This window comes from Lynx rufus, unplaced genomic scaffold (assembly GCF_022079265.1).
Source record: "Lynx rufus isolate CCGP_SWC_20201006 ecotype Redwood Valley unplaced genomic scaffold, mLynRuf1.p SCAF_4, whole genome shotgun sequence".
Lineage (NCBI taxonomy): Eukaryota > Metazoa > Chordata > Mammalia > Carnivora > Felidae > Lynx > Lynx rufus.
The window spans coordinates 30,515,232-30,540,775 of NW_025814856.1; the positions used below are offsets into that span (position 1 = coordinate 30,515,232).

Genomic DNA, 25,544 nt, shown 5'->3' on the forward strand with positions numbered 1-25,544 from the left:
CACTGGATTAGCATCATTCCAATGACTCCTTTCTTGCTTCTTTGTTCTCCACAGCTTTTTGCGATCTTTGCGTTTGCAACATGCGGTGGCTATTCCGGAGGCCTGCGGCTGAGTGTGGACTGTGCCAACAAGACGGAAAGTAACCTCAGCATTGACATAGCATTTGCCTACCCATTCAGGTAGGGAACGGCGGCTCGTGCTCATAGAGAAGGCACCTTCTTCTTTCTGTGGTTTCTCAAAAGATAAGCAGTTTTCTAGAGACTTAGGGGTTAACAGAGAGGAGTCTGTCTGAGCCCACAGAACACCCGAACAAGTAAATGCCCACCTGCCACCCCACTCAGGGAGGATTTGTGAGTCCTACTGACTCTTCTCCAGAACATTGATACTGTTGGCCCAGTATTCGGAGCTGTCAGTAGGAGACCTCAGATACACAATTCCCTCCTCCCCATGCTTATTTCCTATCTTAAGTTCTTCCGAATTCTCTCTAGGATTAGTGTCACCTCTAATTTCATGTTGACTGTGCAATCTTGGTTGATAATGCCTTTAATAACATTAATATCTAATATTGCTTCCATCTGCCAGACACTATACTTAGCTGCTTACTTGGTTATCTCATTCAGTCCTTTTGAAGAGAGGACAATTACTATCAGTGTTTACAAATGAGGAAAGTGAGGCACATACACATTTGCCCACATTCCTCAGCCAGCACATGGCAGTCAAGGTTGAGCCTCCCTGGGTTGAGCCCAGATCGCATATTTCTGTTGCTATACTTAAATTGCCTGAGATCATTCTTTCAATCTCTTTATAAATTCAGTCTGAAAGGTACCTTATATGTGTCTGGTAGATGACTAGACACCTACCAGGGCTTTTTCCACATTGGATATCTTGTGATTCTGACCCATATACCCAAGTGGATGAACTGAATTCAATTTTAAAATAATTTCTTTCTGTAAAACTCCCAAATACTTGCCACCAAATAACCGGTATTATTTTTTAAAACAACTTTCAGCACAATGTTTCAGAACACTCTCTTGTTCATTTCTATTTAACACACATTTATCGAGTAATCACCTTGTGCCAGACATGGTGCTGGCTCTGGAAGTACAGAGAAAAGTATAAATTGATGCCTGAAAACTGTTCTTAAATAGGAGAATACAATGTTTTCCAAAATCTTTCCCATGGAGCCCTAGATATTTAATGTTTAATGAAGAAAAGAAGGAGGGAGGGAGAGAAAGGGTGGGGAATCATTTAAAAATTATGTGGTCAAATAAATTTAAGAAATACTTCTTAGCACTCTGCTTTTCTAATGCCCATTTCGAATCACCAAGAGAAATACAATGTTTCCCAAATACATTTGACCGCAGACACCTTTTCTCACTGAGCATCTCAGAGGATCTGTATATCATGGAACACATCCTTGTTATATTGATTTAGTGGACTTTCCCTAGCCTAAAACAAAAGTGCCTCAGCTTAGAGGCAATGAATCATGGGAAGTGGCATTTATACCAACATACCAAAGGGTTTTTAAAAGTAGAACTGATAAATGTTGCAAACACCTGTGCTCAAGTAGACACTCTCCACACTAATAAGAGAGTGCAAAGCTCAGAAATACTAAGCACAGAACCCCTAGTAATTTGGTGTAAAGAGCTACACGTGTGGGTAGAAATGAGGCTGCGTTGGGGATACTTGACACTTCTAAGTTCTGGAGGAACTCCTTGGTTTATTAGGGAGAAAGGCTAAGCCACTGCACACTCACGGATCAGTATGTGGGATCTAGGATAGGAGATCAGAATGGCTGGTTCTAGGAGTGGAGATAAGAACTACCAATGGCTGGGATCTAGCAGAGGAGAGAAGAAATGTCAATGGCTGCACAAGAGAGGTAGCATGCATAGTAACATTAGTCGTGAAATTGTACGGTCTGCATTGCCTTCTACGATGATTTCGTACCAAAAAAAAAAAGTGGTAGGAACAGATGACTTCAAGGTCCGTCGCTTAAGATTTGAACATCATTAGGTCACCAAACGTTGAACACAAGTCCTTCTGTCTCTCAAACTGGAAGAGAGTGATCAAGAGACCTGTTTAGACAGGAAAACAGGGCCTGGTTGTTTGGGCTTAGGAGGGTGGAGAGCAGGGTCGTGTTTAATTTCATGCAATCCTTGGCTAAGTGTACAATTTGAAAAGACACTTTAAGCAAACAGTTTCCAGTATTGGGCTTAATTTTCTTCCCAAGACATATTACCCTGGCCCAATAAAAGGCAACTGAAGAAATTGGATAAAAATGTTTATTGCCACCTATGAGCACAGTGGCCCTCTTATTTGAGATGTTTTTACTTGGCTTTTGAAACAAAGATGACCAACCATTAATTTTTCAGTAGCAGAAACTTTTCTTCCAAACACTACCTTGCCCAAAAGCTCTGTATGTAAAACGGACAGGAGTCCCTGAGAAAGTTGAAGCAGGTTAAGAAAGGGCTTGAACCATCCAGCTGGTCCTCCTTAGCCTTCTCCCTGCCACACACACAGCCCATCCCCTGCTGCAGAATCTCTAGTATCTCCTTAGAACCCTAGTCCCCTACAGGCATTATAAAAACCCACTGTTCTAGAAGAAAGCAAGAAAGCTTTTCCCACTCCGTTTACCACATCTGTACAACATTTAGTGTCGACCAGTTAGGAATGGAGATTAGCCTACCCATCCCACAGAATGTCTTGCACTTTTGTCCCATCTGTGTCCATCTAGGAGATACACGTACCATTCCAGAGAGACCCTGTTTTACTAGAGTTGCAAGTTCATTCATACATTTAGATGCTATAAAATGTTATGCCATGATCTTCTCGGGGAAGATGTCAATAGTGAGTGAACACATCTAGAATTTATACAGATTATTTTGACGTCATTTGTTTCAGAAGAAATTGGGTTAGCAAGGTGCTAATGATATAAATCATTAAAAGAGTTATTTTCTCCTAAAACTTTACAAGCCAATGCCAATGATTTGACCATAATCTTAGAAATAAAAGAAGAGATTCAGCAGCTTCTAACTCTTCAGTTTATTGCAAACACAAGGAAGACAATGAACTCTAAGGCCAAGTCTGTAAATGACAGAGCAAAAAAAGCTACTTCACTTACTTATCAGATTATCAGATGTGGGATGAAGTCAATTTAGAAAATGCTAGATAGGGGCACCTGGGTGGCTCAGTCAGTTAAGCGTCCGACTCTTGGTTTTGGCTCAGGTCATGATCTCACAGTTTGTGAGATCAAGCACAGCATTGGGCTCTGCACTGACAGCATGGAGCCTGCTTGGGATTCTCTCTCTCTCTCTCTCTCTCTCTCTCTCTCTCTCTCTCTCAAAAAAAAAATGCTAGATAATTTACAAAATATTCACGTGCTGCTTCTGTTAAATATGCCAAAGTATGTGACTCCTTTATACCACCACATGTACATATTTTTGATTCACATCAAAAGGAATTTACATTCAGCAGTATATCCTTTTACTATTATCCAACCTTCCTTTTGATTCATGATTAAAATGAGCAAGTAATAGCTATTTTCTCATCTACTATATGTGCTAGTTTGTTAAAACAACAACAACAACAATTTATTTGCTAATTTGGGAGGGGGGGTCTGGATTTAAAATTTCTTGTACTTTCTTTATACACAGAAGTTTGAAGTAGAGTTTTTTATTAGAAGGAATTTAATATATTTGCAGAAAGTGTAGTCAAAGAATGCTAATCAACACTCTGCATGGATACCTGATTCATGTCAAATGAAAGATAAAGGAGGTTAGAAGAGAGACTTTGGGGGCTATGGGAGAAAAGGTTTTCATGGCAAAGATGAGTTCTGATGGGTCTGAGTGATGAATGAATAAATATGCAAATACGTATCTCAAGCCCATAATGCACCAAACACTGCTGGCCACCTTCATGTATATCCTGTAATCATTACACCAACCCGGTGAGGTAAGTTACCATTACATTGCTTGAGAAGACTGAATGGAGAGAAATTTGGTCAGCATCACACAGAAAATCAACTGCAAATTTTTGGATTTCGTATGATCTTCTAATGTGAATAAAAACTGAAGATAACAATGTTCAGACTGTTTGAAGCGTGGTGAGTAGAACAAAAAATATGACAGAGAAAAGTGATAGAGATGGAAAGGTAGTTTTGGGCAAGATTTTAGAACACGTTGAATTTCTAAGGAATTGAATTAGGGAGAAGGAGTTAACGATGATAAAAAGAGAATAATAAGGAAAATGATTTTGAAGCAGAGAATATAAATTTGAATTTCAACATGCATTTTGAGGTGTTTTCTATCCAGGAGTCTTGTGCTAAAAGCCCCATGTAAAGAGAGAGAGGTGAAGCCTGATTGGGGTTCTAAAGAGTCATCTTCATGCAGTGAAACGAAAGTCCTGGGAGAAGGGAGGTCACCAAGAGAGATGTAGGACCAGGAGCACAGGGCTCAGGCGTGGGGGATGCCCACGCTTATAACAAATGAAGGAGGGGCGCCTGGGTGGCTCAATCAGTTGAGCGTCCGACTCCAGCTCAGGTCATGATCTCACGGTCTGTGGGTTCGAGCCCCGCGTCGGGCTCTGTACTGACCGCTCAGAGCCTGGATCCTGCTTCCAATCCTGTGTCTCCCTCTCTCTCTGCCCCTCACCCACTCTCTCTTTGTCTCACTCTGTCTCTCAAAAATAAATAAATGTAAAAAAAAATTTTTTTAAAAATGAAGACGGAGACAAATGAATGAGGAAATCCAAAAGAGCCAAGTGCAGACGAAGTGGGACAAAGTGTGTGTTTCACAGAAGGTAAGAAAATGTCATGCGTCCTACCAGTCAGCACAAGTAGGACCACTGAGTACTTCAGAAAGTAAAGGAGTGAAAACTATGAAAAGGCCAGTGGATATAACTAATGGTGGTGATTAAGGACTTTTCAGTAGAAAAGAAAAGCATACAAGGCTGTTGGAGAATGGGAAATAGAATTTGATGTTTTCCCTCAGACAAGGAAAGTGCAAAATTCTAAGGATTCTAACCATCTTACGTTAAGCCTGCATGAGATGATGTTTGTGGAGAAAGAGAGCAAGTTGGTTAGTCACCTTCTCATAGAGAACTAATTACTGAAAGTAATTAGTTCATTTGATGACATGGTGATAAACTTCCCACTTTGCCTAGACAATAATAAGGTTTCCAGTGTATAGGAATCATTTGAGAACAACTGAGTATAAAGAATAAAAGATTTATAATGACAAATCAATTATTATGTCACTTACATGTATTGAGATCCCCCAGCAAAATTTAAAATATTAAGTTTGCTGTCAATTTCAAGTTTTCTTGTAGATTGGAGGGAACTGATCATTGCTTTAGGTAGTTAACACGATTACCCTTGATTAATTTACCCTAAAGAAATAACCAGAGATATAGAGAAGGAAGTAGATACAAAGGTATTTATTGTTGAATTATTTTAAGTTCTTCAAAATTAGAAATAACTTATGTCTAAAGATAGGGAATCAGTTAAATAAATTGTGGGACATTCATAAAACGAAAGACATTAAAAGTCATTTTCTCTGGGAATGCAAGCTGGTGCAGCCACTCTGAAAAACAGCATGGAGGTTCCTCAAAAAATTCAAAATAGAACTACCCTACGACCCAGCAATTGCACTACTAGGTATTTAGTACAGGGGGTACAGGTGTGCTGTTTCAAAGGGACATATGCACCCCCATGTTTATGGCAGTACTATCAACAATAGCCAAAGTATGGAAAGAGCCCAATGTCCATCGATGGATAAATGGATAAATAAGATGTGGTATATATATATATATATATACAATGGAGTATTACTCAACAATCAGAAAGAATGAGATCTTGCCATTTGCAACTATGTGGATGGAACTGGAGGGTATTATGCTAAGCGAAATTAGTCAGTCAGAGAAAGACAAATATCATATGACTTCACTCATATGAGGACTTAAAGAGATAAAACAGATGAACATAAGGGAAGGGAAGTGAAAATAATATAAAAACAGGGAGGGGGACAAAACATAAGAGACTCTTAAATATGCAGAACAAACAGAGGGTTCTGGAGGGGTTGTGGGAGGGGGGATGGGCTAAATGGGTAAGGGGCATTAAGGAATCTACTCCTGAAATCATTGCTACACTATATGCTAACTAATTTGGATGTAAATTTTTTAAAAAATTAAATTAAAAAAAAAGTCATTTTCTCAAGTAACATGTTAAACATAGGTGAAATCCTCTAGCATTGTATAAAGTGACTAACCGGGATATAAAACTATACATATGTAATGGTTCTAATTTAGTTTTATTTTTTACTAGCTGGCTGTGGCAGATACTGCCCTGCCCATATCTCCCAGGCCCTCGCCATTCATCCCTATACCTTTCATTGCAAGCTTTTATGACTGTTAGAAGTCTTTCTGGGGGCACAGAAACTTGTTTGGTCAGTATGCAGGACAGGCAAAAAATTCTGGGGAGTTGCTCTCTCCTGGAGCAGCCTTCATCCAATAATACATGTGAGTTGGAGGATAAATATCCCCATTACCTCACCTCTAAAGGGATACAACTCTAAGGCACGTTCCATACCATTTCTCAGAGGCACCCAGCAGGATAGCTCTGCCCATCATGGAAACCTGGTCAGTAACACACCTTTTATTCCTTCTTTCCCTTCTTTCCCTTTCCTGTCTCAATTCGCCACTGCCTTATTGGTGTTTCCAGGGATGAAGCCTCCAGAAACAACTTGCACTCATATCTTGATCTCAGGTCTGCTTTGGGGCAATCCAGCCTAAGACACTAGTATTGCTGAATTGTGAACATTAAGGAACATGGATGGATAGATGGATGGATGGATGGATGCATGGATAAAGATAGATCCCTATTTCCTGTCACTCTAAATTCATCTTGTATAATGTTGATCATATGAAAACCAGCTTGGTTAGAAATCAGTACCTTTAGTTCAGAACATCTTCCCTTACGGTTTGTAGTTCAGATTTCATATATGAAGCCACAGTTGTTTTTCTCTGTTCATGGTATCTTAGCATACATGGTAGGTCTCTTCCAATTGGAAGTCATACTAGCATGGACTTTGACCACAGTTTCTGAAAAATAAATGATAGCTTAGATTTTGGAAATGATCCATAACACCTCCAAAATAAATTTTGTATGAGACATAGTCTATACTTTGTCAGTCCTCCCCAAATATGTTCTCTACATGTGGTGATTAACCGCACATCTTTTCTCATGGGATACCCAAATAACAAAAACTAAATCATATTTATGGAGATTATGTCATGATCATTGCATCAAAATATTAATTTGTTTCTTGGTGGTGAGATTATGAATGAATCAGATATTGTTTTTATACTTGCCACACTTTGCCGTGTGATTCTTCTTCTACAATATGATTTTATGGCTTTTAACACTGTTAATCTACTGAAACAACATAGTGTAGCTTGAGCTATAAAGATGCACCGCCTGAGTTCAAATCCTGACTCTGATACTTACTGGCTATGTTTTGTTGAGAAAATTGCTTAGCATCTTTGTTTGTTACTGTAAAACAAAGACAGTGTTACCCATTTCACAGTAAGTAGTTTGTATTAAGTGGGAAATGCTTAAAATAAGGCCTGGAATTCAGTAATTTCTCTTTTAGTATATTATTTTTACTTTCAAGAAAGGAATTAAAAATAGCTAAAAAAGATCGTTATTCTAGTTAATTAGCAACATTACCCCCAAGACAACAAAACAACCCCTTTATTATATTTTACCCAGAATGGTAGCTTCCCTAACCCTCTCTCTCCCATATGCAAACATTAAAAAGTATGTACATATTTAACTGTTTCATATGTATTAAGTTTTTACTTTTGTCTTTAATCCTATGTGGGTTGTTCTTGAAGGTATCATCAGATCTGTATTTTTTTTTCTCATTAAACTAATGGGAAAATGAAGCCCTCCCAAAGTGACAGAAAGGACAGTGCTCAGTGACACTAGCACAGCCCTTCCAAGGTTGTGTGGCCTGAATGGGATGGGAGAATGAGATTCTGAGTCCGATCCTCATGATTCTTGAAAGGGAATTTGAAGAGGGGTCTTTGTATTGAGGGAAAGGCAAGCTGGGATGCTCAGCTGGGCGCTGGCTGCATAAGCCCTGTTCCCTGTTTATAAGTGTAGCCACTTGCTCTGATTCTGCCATTCCTGTTTGGAACATGGGGACAGGTGGAGGTTAATGCCAGGAAATCTGTGGAGTTTGGGCCATTACCTAGTAAAACTAGCTCTGTTGGGGGAAAAGCATTTTCTAAAATCCATACCCTAGAGCAGTGGTGATAAACTGTTCTTTTTACCAGAAGGGCCAATTTGGGGAAAATAAAAATGTTAAGGGCTGTAATGTTTTATTCCTTGTGTTCAGGAAATGCTGCATTTGCAATTACATTTAAGCATTTGTTTATTGTTTCTCATTATCAAAGGGTTTCACTCTTTTTGGCTAACATTTCAGAAAAACTTTATAACTACAGTATCTCATAATGTTGTGCATTAAAATAAATTTTGTGTGTGATGAGACCTGGTAGTTCTATGGGGCAGGGAGAGCTGGGGAGATTCGAGGGTGGTATAGCCTAAGGGTTAATAGTGTATCTCGAGCCAAACATCTGGCTTCGAATCTAAGCTGTGCCACCCAGCAAATGGGCAAGTTATAACCCCTCTGGGCTTAGGTTTCCTTATTGTAAGAAGGAAATAGTACTGGGGCACCTGGGTGGTGCAGTCAGTTAAGCGTCCGACTCTTGATCTCAGCTCAGGTCATGGTCTCACAGTTCGTGAGTTTGAGTCCCACATCGGGCTCTGCACTGATGTTGAAGAGCCTGCTTGGGGTTCTGTCTCTACTTCTCTCTGACCCTCCCCCACTTGTGCTCTCTCTCTCTCTCTTTCTCAAAATAAATAAACTTAAAAAAAATTTTTTTTAAAAAAGAAGGAAATAGTACTTTCCTCTTAGAATGGTTGTGACCATTCAGTTAAGTCATACAAGCTACTTGTGCAACACAGAGTCTGGCACACATGAAGAGCTCACTGAATTATAGTGTCCTTGTTGTGGATATGATTCATAGTTTTATTAATAGAATGTAGTACAAGGACCTGGCACCAGAGTATAGCTGTAGACCAAGGACAAGGACAGCCATATTTGGAGATTTCTGCAACAACACAAGAGCTGTCATTTGTAGGGACTGTCTGCAGAGAGCACATAAAATGGTGCAATGGCTGCTGGCATGGAATAGGCCAAATGGAAAAATTAGCGAATGACAAATTACTCCACCCCCACCCCACAGTTCACCTCCCAGCCTGTGTAGATTGGAGCACTTGTGTTGCAACACTTCCCCACAGGTGAGTGGTGATGAGGACTTAGAAGGATGCCTTAGTTTGGGTTCTCCCAGAAGCATGCTGAGACAAAGATCTGTAGTTGTCTTGGCAGGTGATCCCTGGAAGTACCAGTGAAGCGTGGAGAAGGGGAAGAAAAACAATAATGAGTAGATTTATGGGTAAGGTACCATCATGGGCAATTGAGGCAACTGAGACTTCCAGGAAAACACAGCTAACATCCTTCACAGTAATTCTGTCAGGCAAGTGAGGAGGTTGGGGTAATTATCTACCAACTCCTGTTGGCCATTGGTCAAAACTACTCCTGCAACTTCTGTTAATTCCCTGGCGCTTCTTGTGGACCAAGCATGCCCTGGCAGCCCAGCTGAGCCTTCAAGCAGAGATCTCAGATGACTATATTAGAAGACCATCACCTATAGAAACCCACAGAGATGTGGATGGGTGACCCATGGCTTCTAATAATAAAATTCTTTAATCATCTTTCCTACACCTGTGAATGACCCCATGTTGTATCAGTTAGTCATTCTCTCAATAAATACTTATTAAGCACCTACAGTGTGCAAGGCTGTGAACTGTGTGGGCACATGGTATGTATTAGTGAAGTGGACATAGCCGCCTCCCCCATGAAATTTACAATTACATGGGGATGGGAGGAAGACATTAAAGATGTAGACAAAGAATACACACACAGAAAGAGTAGTGTTAATTTGCAGGAAGAACGTGAACATTGTATGGAGAAGTAAAATAAGTGTTGGTGGGATGGAGAGATTCTATATATAGAATGATCCAGAAGGGCCTCCCTGAGGAGATGGCATTTCAGCCAGTAAAAAGAGAAGAGGAAAGAATGTTCTAAGCAAAGGGAACAGCATGGGCAGGGCTGACAGGAAATTCAGAAGATAAAGGGGATAGAAGGAGGAGCCATGCTGTGTTAGATTAACAGGTTGGGGAAAACCTCCCTGAGAAGTGACATTGGAGTGCAGACCTGCAAGAATTGAGAGAGGGAGAGATCATGAGAGAGCTTGCCTCAAAGACCTGAGGGGTATATTCCTGGTAAGGGGAAGAGCAAGTGTAGAGGCCTGATGTCCCAGCGTGAAGAGACTGAAAATCAACCAGAAGACCAGCCTTGCTGGGTTGGGATAAGGAGGAGGGAGGGAGGCAGGAGATGAACTTGAAGAAGCGGACAGAAACTGGATCACATACGGTCTTGTGGGATCATGTGAAGAATTTGGATTTTATACAGAGTGAGATGTAAGTGTAGGTTTTGAGCAATAGAGCCATGCAGCTTTGTTTTTTAAAAGATCTTGCTTGTGGCTATAAAAATAGATAGTCTTAAGGGGGCAAGGGGCAGTGGTGAAACCAGGGAGGCCAGTTAGGAGACAGCTGCAGTCATCCAGGTGGTGGAGGCATGGACAGGGGCAGAGGAAGTGGAGAGGGTGCTGTGTGTATGTAGCATCTCATATTTGCATGGCCATCCATGCCTCGCTTCCTATGGGAATATGCATCCAGAACCCAGCCCTGTGTCTCGTTTTTTCCCTGCTTTCTCCATCGCTTTTGCCAGTAATGTTGGATAGCATTTGGTCAGTATGGGGGCCGACTTCCTTTTAAGTTTCTTGTCCTGACATTGGCTTAGGGGCACCTTTTGGGGCCATGCGTTTTCCCACACTGCATGAGAAAGTCAACCAGAACTGCCAACAACGCACACATAGGCAGCTGGCTGCCTTAAGTGGAACCTTCCACAATCCCGTTGAGACATGTTTACACCCACATTTATGAGAGCCATAGGAGACGTATGAAGTGGACAGCAGTTCTACTTCATGAAATACCATTGTAAACGAGTCATGGCCTATATCAGTCAAGATCCAGTCAGGAGAAGAGAGCTCATCCCCAGTGGCTCAATTTTTAAAAGTTAAGGTAGGGAACTAGGTAGACGAGGACCAAGAAGCAATCCAGAGGTTAGCAACTGTGGGATGCCACCACCGCCTCTAAGGCTAGAGCAGGGGATGGCAAGGTAAGGCTCTCGAGTCAAATTCAGCCAGTGCACTGCCTGTTTTCACATGGTACATGAGCTGAGAATGGATTTTATATTTTTTAGTAATTCCAAAGCAGCAAGAGCAAGAGGGGGAGAGACTCCTTGGTTTCTCCTTTTCTGCCTTGCTCCAGGTTCTGAACGAGAGCCTTCCATTGGCTGCACCTAACTGGAAGCCAGTTGATAAGCAAATCAATCCCCTGGGAAGGAGCAGGGCAGAGAACTGAGAACAGGCAATGACCAGCCCAGAGTTCCTCTTTGAAACTTTCCTCATCTACGAAAATGAGAAAACTGAATTAAAGCCTTTTTTAAAGAGAGAATTAGACCCCTAATTCTACGAAAGTAGAAATATATTGACTGCATTTTTTAGGGGAACAGTTGTACTTGGACTTGGCCAGGAACCCTGATGATGCCCCTGCCACTGCTGCTTCAGAGGGAGCAGAAGGAAAGGTGAAGATTCAACAAAACTCCTTATACAGGTCTCTTTCTTTCAACCTCATAGGGCTTGCTCTGATATTTATCCTATTTGGTAAAATCTGAACAGACTTTTAAAGACCAGGACTGGGGCACGTATTGAGAATGATTGTAGGTTATGTAATCAAGGCTGTTGTTTCTGTTGAGCTCCCAGAGGGAGTTGACAAGCAGCGGAGATGAAATGAGTGTATGCTGAATGAGTCTTTTATGTAGTTCTTGGTCTCACTGTGTGTAATTTTACAGAGCAGGCATGGGGGAGTGTGGTGGGCAGAACCTCATTACCTGGGAGAAGCCCTATGCCCCAGAAGGATGTTAACATGGCTTTTTTCAAAGTTACAAAAATAAGTTCTGGTTCTTTCTTTTATCTGTTTTCCCTCCTAGAAGTAGAGACACAGAGACTGAGACTGAGGTGCTTAGAAAAGAACAAAGGAATTTGGCTATAGTAATAGCTAAGAATGTCAGAAGGAAACATCCCACTCATATCTGTATGTGTGTCCTGTCCTTTGAAAATGTTCCGTCTGTTCCATGGCCCCATCAACCTCTGTCTCTGCTTTCTTCTTTCCTGGAAACATAGAAATGTGAGAACATTCTTTGCATCCCCTGGAGCTATCAAGCTGGTGGCCAGAAGTCACATAATATACTTTACCAGGTCAAGCTGGTGTCAGTTGAGTGGTGGTGACCAGTGTTCCCTCTCCTTTCCCAGCCCCATCCATCCTTGAAAGAATGGCATTTTGTAAGCCAGGAGATGAATTGAGTTGTCTGGGGGCCACAAGGTCAAACAAAAAGGAGCCACTTGCTCCAGCTGCCTGCTTGCAGGATGCTCTACAGTCGGAACAGGAAAGTAAAAGCCTCAGGGCCGAGGGTGTGAAGAAGTAACAACTGTAAGGCTGGGAGTCCCATTCCAGATTCCCCTTCCAGGGTCCAGCTGTGGGAAAGCAGAGGCCTGGACATGACTCAGGACGTTAGAATGTCTCTTGATGTAGGTTCAGGGACCCCTTACCTGTGTCTGTACCATGTAGAAAGTTTGGAAGGAAGGAAGGAAGGAAGGAAGGAAGGAAGGAAGGAAGGAAGAAAGAAAGGGAAAGGAAGGAAGGAAGGAAGGAAGGAAGGAAGGAAGGAAGGAAGGGAAAGAAAGAAAGGAAGGGAAAGGAAGGGAAAGAAAGAAAGGAAGGGAAAGGAAGGGAAAGAGAGAAAGAAAGAAAGAAAGAAAGAAAGAAAGAAAGAAAGAGAAAGAAGAAAGGGAAAGAGAAGGAAGGAAGGAAGGAGAAAGAAAGAAAGAAAGAAAGAAAGAAAGAAAGAAAGAAAGAAAGAAAGAAAGAAAAGAGGAAGGGAGGAAGGAAGGGAGAAAGAGAAAGAGAGGGAGGGAGGGAGGAAAGAAGGGAGAGAAAAAGAAAGAAGAAAACAAAGGGAGGGAGGGAGGGAGGAAGGGAGAAAGAGAAAGAAAGGAAGAGAGGGAGGGAGGGAGGAAGGGAGAAAAGAAAGAAAGAAAGAAAGAAAGAAAGAAAGAAAGAAAGAAAGAAAGAAAGAAACGGAGGGAGGAAGAAGGGGGGAAGGAAGGAAGGAAGGGAGAAAGAAAGAGAGGAAGAGAGGGAGGGAGGGAGGAAGGAAGGAAGGAAGGAAGAGAGGGAGGAAGGAAGGAAGGGAGAAAGAAAGAGAGGAAGAGAGGGAGGGAGGAAGGAAGGAAGGGAGAAAGAGAGAAAAAGAAAGAAAGAGAGGTAGGTTGGTGAAAATGGAGATTCTGAGATCCCACCACAGACCTACCTACTCAGCATTCCTGCCAGGTGAGCCCAGGATTGACATTTACTAAGTCCCCATGTAATTTTTAGACACACAGAAGTTAGAAAATTGGTGACCTAGGGAGAGATAGGTAGAGCTTCAATTTGCAGTTGCCTAATATTTTGTGTTTTAACATTGATAGATTTTTTCCTAAAAATATTTGAGGTTACACTTTGGTTTAAGCAGACACTTGCCTTATTTATTATACTTAGTATGATGAAATAGAAAAGGAAAGTTAGCATAAATAAGCAAATGGATGTTTCTATTTTCTGTTACTTCCAATTTTCTGTTGTGGCATATATTACTCATAGAATAAAGAACAATAAATGACAAAAAGCAAATGTGGCAATATAAATTGAGTAGTAATGGGTGAACTGTAGCAATTTCACTACCACCCCATTATGTGCCTTTGAGCATGTTGCCCCCAGACCCTACCCCCTGGCAAAAACAGACTCAGGTGCTGGTTGCCTTTCCCCACTACACCAAGTGGAAATGAAGGTAGAAATCAGAACGTAGGACGGATATGTTAATTCTTCCATCTTCTTTTTTTTTAATTTTTTAAAATATTTATTTATATTTGAGACAAGAGGACAGAGTGTGAGTGCAGAAGGGGCAGAGAGAGAGAGAGGGAGACACAGAATCCGAAGCAGGTGTCAGGCTCCAAGCTGTCAGCACAGAGCCCTTACGCGGGGCTCGAACTCAAACATTGTGAGATCGTGACCTGAGCCGAAGTCGGGTGGCCAACCGAGTGAGCCACCCAGGCACCCAATTCTTTCATCTTCTGTGTGTGTGCGTGCGTGCATGCGTAATTATTGGTATGGTCATTATCCTCTTGATTGTCCGACAACACAGTAACAAGGGCTGAGCCAGAGTATTTTTATTCCCCTTTTTACAGAGACTTAAAGTTTTTCAAGATCACACAGCTAGTAAATGTGAAACCTGGAAACCTGTCTAAATCTTTTGATGCCCATGACTGTTTCAACAAAGTTGCTTACAGCCACCCCAAACCCTCTTCTAACAGGGATGATGATGCCTATGGTCATAGGCATCATCAGCATCAACATCGTTATGGTCAAATAAAAGGTGATTTTACCATAGAAGAACTGTGCAAAGCATATCATATATGTTATACTCTAGCATCCCTGAGAGATAACATCCCTATGAGACAGCAACTCTAAACTTCATGTGACAGGTGCACAAACGGGCCCACTGAGGTTGAATGACCTGCCTGAGGTCACACAGCTGATCAGTGGCAAGGCTAGAATTTGAATATCTAAGCTTGATGTACCTCAAGGAGTCTTCACCACTGTCCTGTAAGCAACCACAGTGATGTCCTTAGGTTGGCAGACCCCCATGATCACAGTGACTCCTTCCTTCCCTCCCACATCTATAGCCTCTTCCCCACGGACAGGCAAGCTGGGCAGGCAAGAAGGATTTAGGGAATGGTTCTCAGATTGTATTCCTTGGGACTCAGAATTACTGGCATTCGCTTTCCAGTTAATTTCCCAAGTCCAGGAATAAACTGTGAAGGAAACACAGTTCCAGGCTGGAGCTGTAATGATCACCCCTTTCCCTTTTTGCAGCTGGCTGGAATCTGAAATAAATGAGCTGTTGCCAATGCAGTTGGTAGAACTTTTCACTTTTTATTTTGAAAGATTCCGTTCCATAGTAGCAGCTGCCACTTGGAGGGTAGGTGTTAAGGAGTCAAATAAATGACATAGTTTTCTAAGAATAAAGTTATTCCAAAGGATGTACTGCTATGGCAGATCCTCATTTCCCTGGCAAAAAGGTAGATTTGGAAAGAAGCAGGAATCATTGAGCTGAGAGTTCCCACACACTAATCAGGGAGCTTGAACATCTTTGATTACAATGAAGGATTTGTAGTTGTAATGCTCCTTAAGGCTAGCACTGAGATATCAGAAATAAGTGCAAAGTGCAGAGAACCACTTGCAGAGTTGGGACCTCTGAGATGCAATTGATTAGCTCTTGGCATCTTTAGAAATTAGCTGAGAATTATGCTCAACAACCTCTACATTCATGTTTTGTTTTAGCATACCTACCAGCGGTTGCGTTTTCCATCCCTTCTTCCTCTGTCTTACATCCCCTCATCTAAAACAGTTACACTGTTTCCTATTTATAACCACATTTTAAAATTATCTTTTACTTCACTAGAAAAAGGAACACATTTTATTTTCTGTCACTGTACAGAAGTGAATGAAGTAGAATATCAGAATCTCCTTTAAATGTAACTTCTCAGAGACAATCGCTATCAAGAGTTCTGATGGATATTTCAAACTTTTTCTTTGCATGTACTTATTTTTTTTAATATGTATTCATTTTGAGAGAGAGAGCAGGTGCATGTGAAAGAGGGAGGGGCAGAGAGAGAGGAAGAGAATCTTATGCAGGCCCCACACTCAGCACAGAGCCCGACTTCGGGCTCTGTCTCACCACCGCGAGATCAAGACCTGAGCCGGCATCAAAAGTTGGAGGTTTATGGGGCACCTGGGTGGCTCAGTCGGTTAAGCATCCGACTTCGGCTCAGGTCATGACCTCACTGTTTGTGAGTTCGAGCCCCGCATTGGGCTCTGTGCTGACAGCTCAGAACCTGGAGCCTGCTTCCGATTCTGTGTCTCCCTCTCTCTCTGCTCCTGTCTCTCTCCTTCAAAAATAAATAAAAACATTAAAAAAAAAAAAGTCGGAGGCTTAAATGACTAAGCCACCCAGACACCCCTGCATGGACTCATTTTTTATACAGACTGATTGTAGTGTAAATATTATTTTGCAAATTAATTCTTATTTTTTAAAAATTGTTTTTATCTTTCCATGTCAGCCACTAGGGATCTACCACACTCTTTGGCCTCATCACTATACCACAGTTTATTGCACAACTATACTATAATTTATTAAGCTAATCACTTGTCAATGGACATTTAGGCCATTTCAGTTTTTCACAATTATAAATAGTGCTACAGTTAACACAGTTTTATAACTTCATGTGTAAGGTAAGTTCCTGGGGCAACGGTATAGCAAACCTTAAATTTTTTTTTTTTTTAACGTTTATTTATTTTTGAGACAGAGAGAGACAGAGCATGAACGGGGGAGGGGCAGAGAGAGAGGGAGACACAGAATCGGAAGCAGGCTCCAGGCTCTGAGCCATCAGCCCAGAGCCCGACGCGGGGCTCGAACTCACGGGCCGCAAGATCGTGACCTGGCTGAAGTCGGACGCTTAACCGACTGCGCCACCCAGGCGCCCCACAAACCTTAAATTTTTATAGATTTGTCAAATCTCTCTTCAGAAAAGAATTTATATGCCCACTAAGAGGATATGAAGGTGCCTGGTTCTTCACATTTTTCCCAATATAGAATACTATAAATGCACTTATTTAATCATGGGAGAAGATAAACACTTTGGTATGTAATTATAAGACATTTGTATTCCTGGCAAAAAAATTTTGGAGAACCCTGTGTCCGTCTTTCTTTGTACCTGATTCCTGGCATAGGTACCTCATCACTTGCCCCCACCCCAGGTGTTTTATTAAATTGGCATTCTTAGTGCACTCCCAGAGATTTATTAATTGATACAACAAACATTCATTATGGTGCCAGGCATCGGGCCTGACCATGAAGGAAATTTAAAAATGAAAAGAGATTCTCTTTTCATGGAGCTTAGTCTTCAAAAAAAAAAAAAAATATTCAACATTGATGAAATGGAGACACAGAGAGTTTACATGCCTCATTCAAGATCCATAGCAAGTCCTCAACTATACAAAAGCTCGCAGTAATTTCCCTGAAATCCTTACCTAATATTACCATCACACAGAGTCACAGTGCAGATAATTAGAATTAAGGCTCTATTAATCTTTACTAATGAAAAGGAGGTCTGTAGCAAATTGCCTAAATTAACAAACTGATATTTACACAGTGTGATGGAACTTGTTAAGAATTCATATATCAAATTAATTTACATCATGGTGCTCGTCTTAACAAACTCTCATAAAATGTTGGCATTGAAAAGAGTCTGCCCAATAGTGGTTTCTAACTCCTCTTACTTCACAGATACAAAAATATCATAAAGATATTTGTCGTCTCTTAAAAACTGAGAATAAACTGAGGGTTGATGGGGGGTGGGAGAGGAGGGGGGTGGGTGATGGGCATTGAGGGGGGCACCTGTTGGATGAGCACTGGGTGTTATATGGAAACCAATTTGACAATAAATTTCATATTAAAAAATAAAAATAATAAATAAATAAATAAATAAATAAATAAATAAATAAATAATTTTTTTAAAAAGATGTTTGTCTTCAGGGTTAATTTTCAAGAACTTATTCATATTTACCTCTGTATTGAGTTTATTGCTTGCCCAAATCAGAAGGGACTGGTTTCCCCTTGTCCTTTTGCAAGTTACCACAGTAATTGTTAAGAGAGAGTAAATGCTGTGGTTAGTGAACCATTAAATATGATTCTTTTGTCAGTTTAAGCCATCATCTTAGACTGACATGAACGTTGCCATTTCCAAACCTGAAATTACTACCCACCCTGATTATCATGGTCTTTAGAGATGGGATTCAGTCCCTCTGCAGAATGAATGTTCTCTAAAGAATGATAAAGTTTATTGTTTCCTTTATGCAGATAAAAAGTAAAGCATAAATGTCCCACATTGGAGCAAACGGTGCCACAGAAGAAAATGAATGTAAATGCCTTATGGTGTGCAAGACTAAATGAAAATGTAATGTGAATTACTTTCTAGCTCAGGCTCATCACTAGTGCCCAGATGACTATGTTTCTGTAGTTTTAAAAATCACTTCAATTTTCAACCAAATGCCGCTAGCCAAATAAACAGTGTGTCTCTAGCACTTTTTATAATGCTTTCTGGAAGAGAAACAGAGACAGTATGAAAAAAGGCAAAGCATACTCAGCTCTTCTTTCAGAGTCTTACTGTGCATCACCAAGAGCCTACAGAGACTGGTTGAACTCTTGAACTTGTCCATTTACTCATTCGATCAGTAAAGGGTGCCAAGAACATAACCAGATGAGTACGGGGTGCTTGCCCTCTGCTACAGACCCAGCCCATGTGCAGCCATGTTTCAGTCCTGGGCCCCACCTCTTTTAGCTAATTGGATGATGGATAGACAGTTATTAGTTGGCCAACAATCTGTGAATGGTTGCTGGGACCAAACGAGGCTCATTCATTCACTTAGCCCATTTTTGAATGCCTACTCTGTTCAAGGAAATGGTTTTGATGCTGGAGATCCAGTGGAGAACCGGATAGATTGGGTCTTTCTTCTGGAGTTTAACATCGTAATAAGGGGAAGGAGCGAAGGAAGAAAACAAGCAAACAAACCAAAGACCAAGATCGTGTCAGATAACAACATGTACAATGACAAAAATTAAACAGTGATGTGGTGGAGAATAACTGGGAAGAAACGGACAAGGAAGTTCCTCTTAGGAGAGGATACTTGAGCTGAGACCTGAATGATGAAAAGGATGAGCCATGTGAAGATCTGGAGAAGAGATTGCTGCAGACAGAACAGAAGTGCAAAGGGAATAGGGGACTTGGTGCAGGAAAGGAGTAGGTAGAATAGTCCAGCAAGAACACAGTGGATAATGGGGAGATACTGGGATGCAGTGAAGCAGGCAGGGAGCCAACATCAGATATAAGGCATTTTATTCTAGATGCAACAGGAATCCTTTGCTTATAAGTAGGAGAGTGACATGATCTGATTTACATATTTTAAGAATTCAAAAAAATTTTAATTCCAGCATAGTTAACATATAGTGTTATGTTAGTTTCAGGTGTACAACATAGTGACTCAAAGGTCCTATCCGTTGCTTAATGCTCATCACAATAAGTGCACTCTTTAATCCCCTTCACGTATTTCACCCATTTCCATCACCCACCTCCCCTCTGATAACCATCAGTTTGATCTCTATAGTTAAGAGTCTGTTTCTTGGTTTGTCTTTTTTTTTTCCTTTGTTCATTTGTTTTGTTTTTCAAATTCTACATATGAGTGAAATCATACGGTATTTGTCTTTGTCTGACTGACTTATTTCACTTAACATTATACCCTCTAGATCCCTCCATCTTGCAAAGGACAGTTTCATTCTTTTTATAGCTAATATTCCTTCCGATATCTTATATTCCACATCTTTTTTTCTAAATGTTTATTTATTTTTGAAGGGGTGGGAGGGAGGGGCTGAGAGAGAGGGAGACAGAGGATCTGAAGCAGGCTCCGTGTTGTCAGCGCAGAACCCAGCAGGGCTTGAACTCACGAACCGTGAGATCACAACCTGAGCCAAAGTCAGACCTGAGCTGAAGTTGGACGCTTAACTGACTGAGACACTAGGCTCCCCTATTCCACATCATCTTTATCCATTCATCTATCTATGGACATTTGGGCTGCTTCCATAATTTGACTATTATAAATATATCTGCAGTAAACATGGGGGTGCTTGTATTTTTCTGCATTAATGTTTTCATGTTCTTTGGGTAAATACCCAGTTGTGGAATTACTGAATCATATGGTAGTTCTATTTTTAATTTTTTGAGGAGCCTCCATACTCTTTTCCACGGTGGCTGTACCAGTTTCATTTCCACCAACAGTGCACAAGGGCTCCTTTTTCTCCACATCCTTGCCAACACTTGTTGTTTCTTGTGCTTTTGATTTAGCCATTCTGACAGGTATGAGGTAATACCTTATTGTGGTTTGAATTTACATTCCCCTGATAATGAATGATGTTGAACATCTTTTCATGTGTCTCTTGGCCATCTGTATGTCTTCTTTGGAGAAATGTGTATACATGTCTTCTGCCCATTTTTAATTGGATTATTTGCTTTTGGGGTATTTAGTTCAATAAGTTCTTTGTATATTTTGGATACTAACCCTTTATTGGATATGTCATCTGCAAATATCTTCTCCCATTCAGTCGGTTGTCTTTTGGTTTTGTTGATTGTTTCCTTCACTGCAGAGAAGCTATTTTTGATGTAGTCCCAGTAGTTTATTTTTACTTTTATTTCCCTTCCCTCTGGAGACATAGCTAGAAAAATGTTGCTATGGCCAATGTCAGAGAAATGTCAGAGCAACTGCCTGTGCTCTCTTCTAAGATTGTTTTGGTTTCAATTCTCACATTTAGGTCTTTAATTCATTTTGAATTTATTTTTGTGTGTGGTGTAAGAAAGTGGTCCCATTTCATTCTTTTGCATGTTGCTGTCCAGTTTTCCCAATACCACTTGTTGAAGACAGTCTTCTTCCCATTGCTTATCCTTGCCTCCTTTGTCAAAGATTAAATGACCATGTAATTCTGGGTTTATTTCTGGGCTGTCTATTATGTGCCATCAATCTATGGGTCTATTTGTGTGGCAGTACCATACTGTTTTGATGACTATGGATGTGTAGTATATCTTGAAATCCAGGATTGTGATACCTCCAGTTTTGTCTAGTTTTTTTGTGTTTGTTTGTTTTTTGTTTTTTTGTTTTTTGTTTTGGGATTGCTTTGGCTATTTGGGGTGTTTTGTGGTTGCAAGCAAATTTTAGAATTATTTGTTCTAGTTTTGTGAAAAATGCTGTTGGTATTTTGATAGGAATTTCATTGTATCTGTGGATTGCTTTGGGTAATATGGACATTTTAACAAATTTTTTTTCTTCCAATCCATGAGCATGGAACATCTTTCCATTTGTAGGAGTCATCTCCAATTTCTTTCATCAATGCTTGATAGTTTTCAGAGTATAGGTATTTTACCTCCTTGGTTAAGTTTATTCCTAGGTATCTTATTTTTGGTGCAACTGTAAATGGGACTGTTTTCTTAATTTCTCTTTCTGCTACTTCACTAATAGTGTATAGAAATGCAATGGATATCTGTACATTGATTTTGTATCCTGCCACCTTACTGAATTCATGCATCAGGTCTAGTAGTTTTTTGGTGGAGTCTTTAGAGTTTTCTATATGTAGTATCATGTCATCTTCAAATAATCAAAGTTCTACTTCTTCCTTACCAATTTGGATGCCTTTTATTTTGTTTTCTTATCTGGTTCTTGTGTGTAGGACTTACAGTATGAATAAAAGAGGTGAGAGTGGACATCTTTGTATATTTCAAGAATTGTTTTAGCTGCTGTGTAAAAATATATATTTTTCAGGGGAACAAGGAGAACAGTTAATCTAGGCAACAGATGATGGTGGCTTAAATTAGAGTTTTGGCAATTGAGAAGGAGAGAACTGGGAAGATTTAGGATACATTTGATGGTATGGTCATAGACCAGGCTGATGGAAAGGATATATGGGAAGAAGGTAAAGCAAAGAAGAATCAAGGTTTGGGGACAAGAACTGAGACAATAGGGGTGGAGTGTTGGTGGGACATGAATCAGTTCTATATTGGACGTATAAAGTTGAGATACTAATTAGATGCAATAATGTTTGGTTGTTTTTTAAAAACAAATGATTACGGGGCGCCTGGGTGGTGCAGTCGGTTAAGCGTCCGACTTCAGCCAGGTCACGATCTCGCGGTCCGTGAGTTCGAGCCCCGCGTTGGGCTCTGGGCTGATGGCTCAGAGCCTGGAGCCTGTTTCCGATTCTGTGTCTCCCTCTCTCTCTGCCCCTCCCCCGTTCATGCTCTGTCTCTCTCTGTCCCAAAAATAAATAAACATTGAAAAAAAATTTAAAAACAAATGATTTAATGACCTATTTTAAAGAGCAATGGTTGACCAATCGGATTCCCTATTTGGAGAATTTGCACTAAGAAGCCAGAGAGAGGGAGAGATCTGCAGAAAATCACAGGTGAAATATAGTCAAAGCCAGAGAGGCTAGAAAGAGCTAAGAGCCAAAATTATAAGGAAACAAATCTGAATCAGAAAGGAAGCCAGTTAGAAAAGGAAAAAATATCAGAGAGAAATAGAAAACCGTGTGGATACATTTCCCCGGGGGGGGGGGGGGTCTTGTGGGGAGAGGGGTTGGTGAGCCATTTATCCCCAGAGCTGCCTCTATCATTTTTACTTCTAGATCTTTCCACACATGTCCTTCCAAAAAATTGCTCTTTTTCTTGATGTAACATAAGTGGATCTCTGTTCCTTTCTAATACACTAACCTAATTGAAATAAATGCCTCATCACACTGAGGACCACCAAGATGAGTAAGATAAGGTCATTGTCCTCAAGGAGTTCACAGCACAGTGAAGAGGAAAAGATAATAATACAAAAAAATGTTATGTAAAGTCCAAATGGAATAATGCTAAGGGTATAAAATACTATTTAGTCACCATTGGTACCACATGTTCTTTTGGAAGCAAACCTAAAATTAACGCACAACCTGTGCCTTAGGATCTGCACCAAGTAATAGAAACTACAAGTAATGATTTCTATTAGGAAATGTATGGCCTTATATAAGAGGGTCTCTCCCAAATTTTGGTGAGGCTTTTACCATATGTACATACCACCTGGGCTATTATTTACTCAACATTTTCATTTGGTTAAACTCACTTTCGTAACCTAATGCATACTTTAGCCTCGTCCTAAGCAATAAAGCCCTTGAAATAATAGTTTGCTGTACTCTTTATACATTTTTCTGATATCTGTAAAGATAAATATTGACTGTGAAAATAAAGAGCAATCCTGTGTGTGGTTAAAATCATATCACAGCCACCAGGGCTACCCGTACCAGATTCTTGGAAACATTCTTGAAAAGACTCAGGTTAACACACTGTGACTTTGGACTTGGCTTTCACCAAGGAGCTACTATGCAATCCTGGGCAAGTCAATGAAATGTACATATATTTTCCCTGCCCACCTACAGTGATGATAAGTACCAAATAGCCAGAATATGTTCAAAGTTGCAAAAGAAACAGCACTCAACAAATGGCAGTACTTATTATAAATGCCATTGTTGATTGTAATGTTTATATATGTGGGTTCCTGATATAAGTGCCACTTGGGTGATGCTGACATATAAAAGCCAAAAAAAAATGTTTTTTTCCCCTCTAATCTGTGTTCCAGAATGCTCCAGCTCTTTCTACGAAATTTATCTTCACTTATTGTCAGAACCACACAATTTGGACTGTGCTCAAAATCATTTGTAGTTATTTCTAGAAAGCAAGCCTTATTTCCCAAGTGTATAAGGGAGTCCCCAGAAAAAGCACCTTTTGTCCAAAATGAGTTATGTATAAATAGACCATACAAAGTAAGTAACATGGCTTGAGCAGAGATTTAGTGCCACTTATTGGCTGCTGTCTTTGTATAAGATAATTAAGCTTTCACAGTCTATTTCCTGATTTGGAAAAACGGAATTAATAATCCCTACTTTATAAGGTTTTTGTGAAATTTAGTGAAATAATGACAGTTAATCACTTAGCATTAGTGTCTGACCTATTGCAAGCTCTAAATGAGTACGCATTGCAGGAGGGATGAGAACACTATTCACATTGGTGAGATCTGTATTAGGAGTCTACCCTTGTTAGGAGTTTTGAGAATCATAGTACCCACCTCATAGCAATATCCTGATAATTAAGTGAAAGTTGTCACATGTGAACGATGTAAACACATGCTGAGTGCTTAGTAGATGTAAACCTTTGCTATCATCATCAGACGTTGTTACCTCTGTGTTTATACTTTGGATAAATGGGATATAATGACTTGAAGGATTCTTAGTTGTAGAAAATTCCATGTTGAATGACAATTGATTGTCTATGTTGTTTTGTTTTCTATGGTCTGTTGTTCAAAATACTGTACGAATTTAGCATAATGTTAGAAGACAATAGATCTTCAAAAGATACCACTTAGTAAACAGGAGAAATTAGCGTCCGGTTTGTTTTGAATACCCAAAGGTCTTTATTGATAAAGATCTGAACTTGGGCTATTATAAACTAGCTACATGTGGCTACTGAACTCTTGAAGTGTAGCTAACCAGAATGGAGCTCTGCTGTAAGTGTTACATGAGATTTGAAGGGCTTCATATGAAAACACGTATTAAAAATTTCATTAATGATGTTTTATATTGACTAGATGTTGACATGGTAATATCTTAGATTTATTGGCTTTTAAATTCTTTAAATTAATTTTACATGTTTCTTTTCACTTTTTAAATGTAGCTACTAGAAAATTTAAAATTACATATATCCAGGTCCCATTGTGGCTTGCATTATGTTTATATTGAATGGCTCTAATCCAAGCCATTTCATAGTTCAAGTGTTGACAAAATATTGCAGCTCATCTCATAATTGTGCAATATCAGAGTGGCCTTTTTGCACCTTAAACAGTAGTAAATTTTTTTTTGAAAATTTAATGTCAGTTGTTTTTATAAAACTTTTTGTCTGTTAAAGCCACTTTTTAAACTTATTGTGTGTCACAAGCCATAATTTTAAGAGGGTAGTTTGGTCTTCTAGTTCCAGGTGTTTTTTTTTTTTTGAAGATTTACATTTTAAGTAATATCTACACTCACAACCCCAAGCCCAAGAGTGGTATGCTCTACCAACTGAGCCAGCCAGGCACCCCTGGTTTCACTTTTGTTACTTGTTTATATCTTGTTATATTCAAAATGCATAAAATAATACATTGTAACATGTGTTACAAAATAGTAACATAACCAAAATCTAAGATAGTCATTTCCACTAAATGAAGGAGGATAGAAAATGAAAGTGCCCCCCAAACTAACAAAATACGACACACAAATGAATAATGTTATCGTTATATAAATGAGTCTGAGTCAGTGGGGGAAATTAGGTGATGAGTCTGAAAACACTATCAATGGTACTTTGATTAATTTATATGCATCGAATATTACTTCTGGTCATACCCAGCAATGGTATACATGCCCTAGCCAATATTCCATATTAATTTGTGAATCCAGGGGACTTTTACTAAAAATAATCATACATAAAATGCATATTCCCAAATCCCCATTAAGTAGACAGTATGTATAACAGGGTGACCT

General features: G+C 39.9%; 1 protein-coding gene across 1 annotated transcript in view; it reads left to right on the forward strand.

The window, feature by feature from the left end:
- Nucleotides 1-25,544, forward strand: part of SYNPR (synaptoporin) — a 312,385-nt gene that overhangs the window by 194,787 nt on the left and 92,054 nt on the right. Inside the window, exon 3 of the mRNA XM_047094606.1 lies at nucleotides 55-179. Within this exon, the coding sequence (XP_046950562.1) occupies nucleotides 55-179 (125 nt within the window). The remainder of the gene's footprint in view (nucleotides 1-54; nucleotides 180-25,544) is intronic.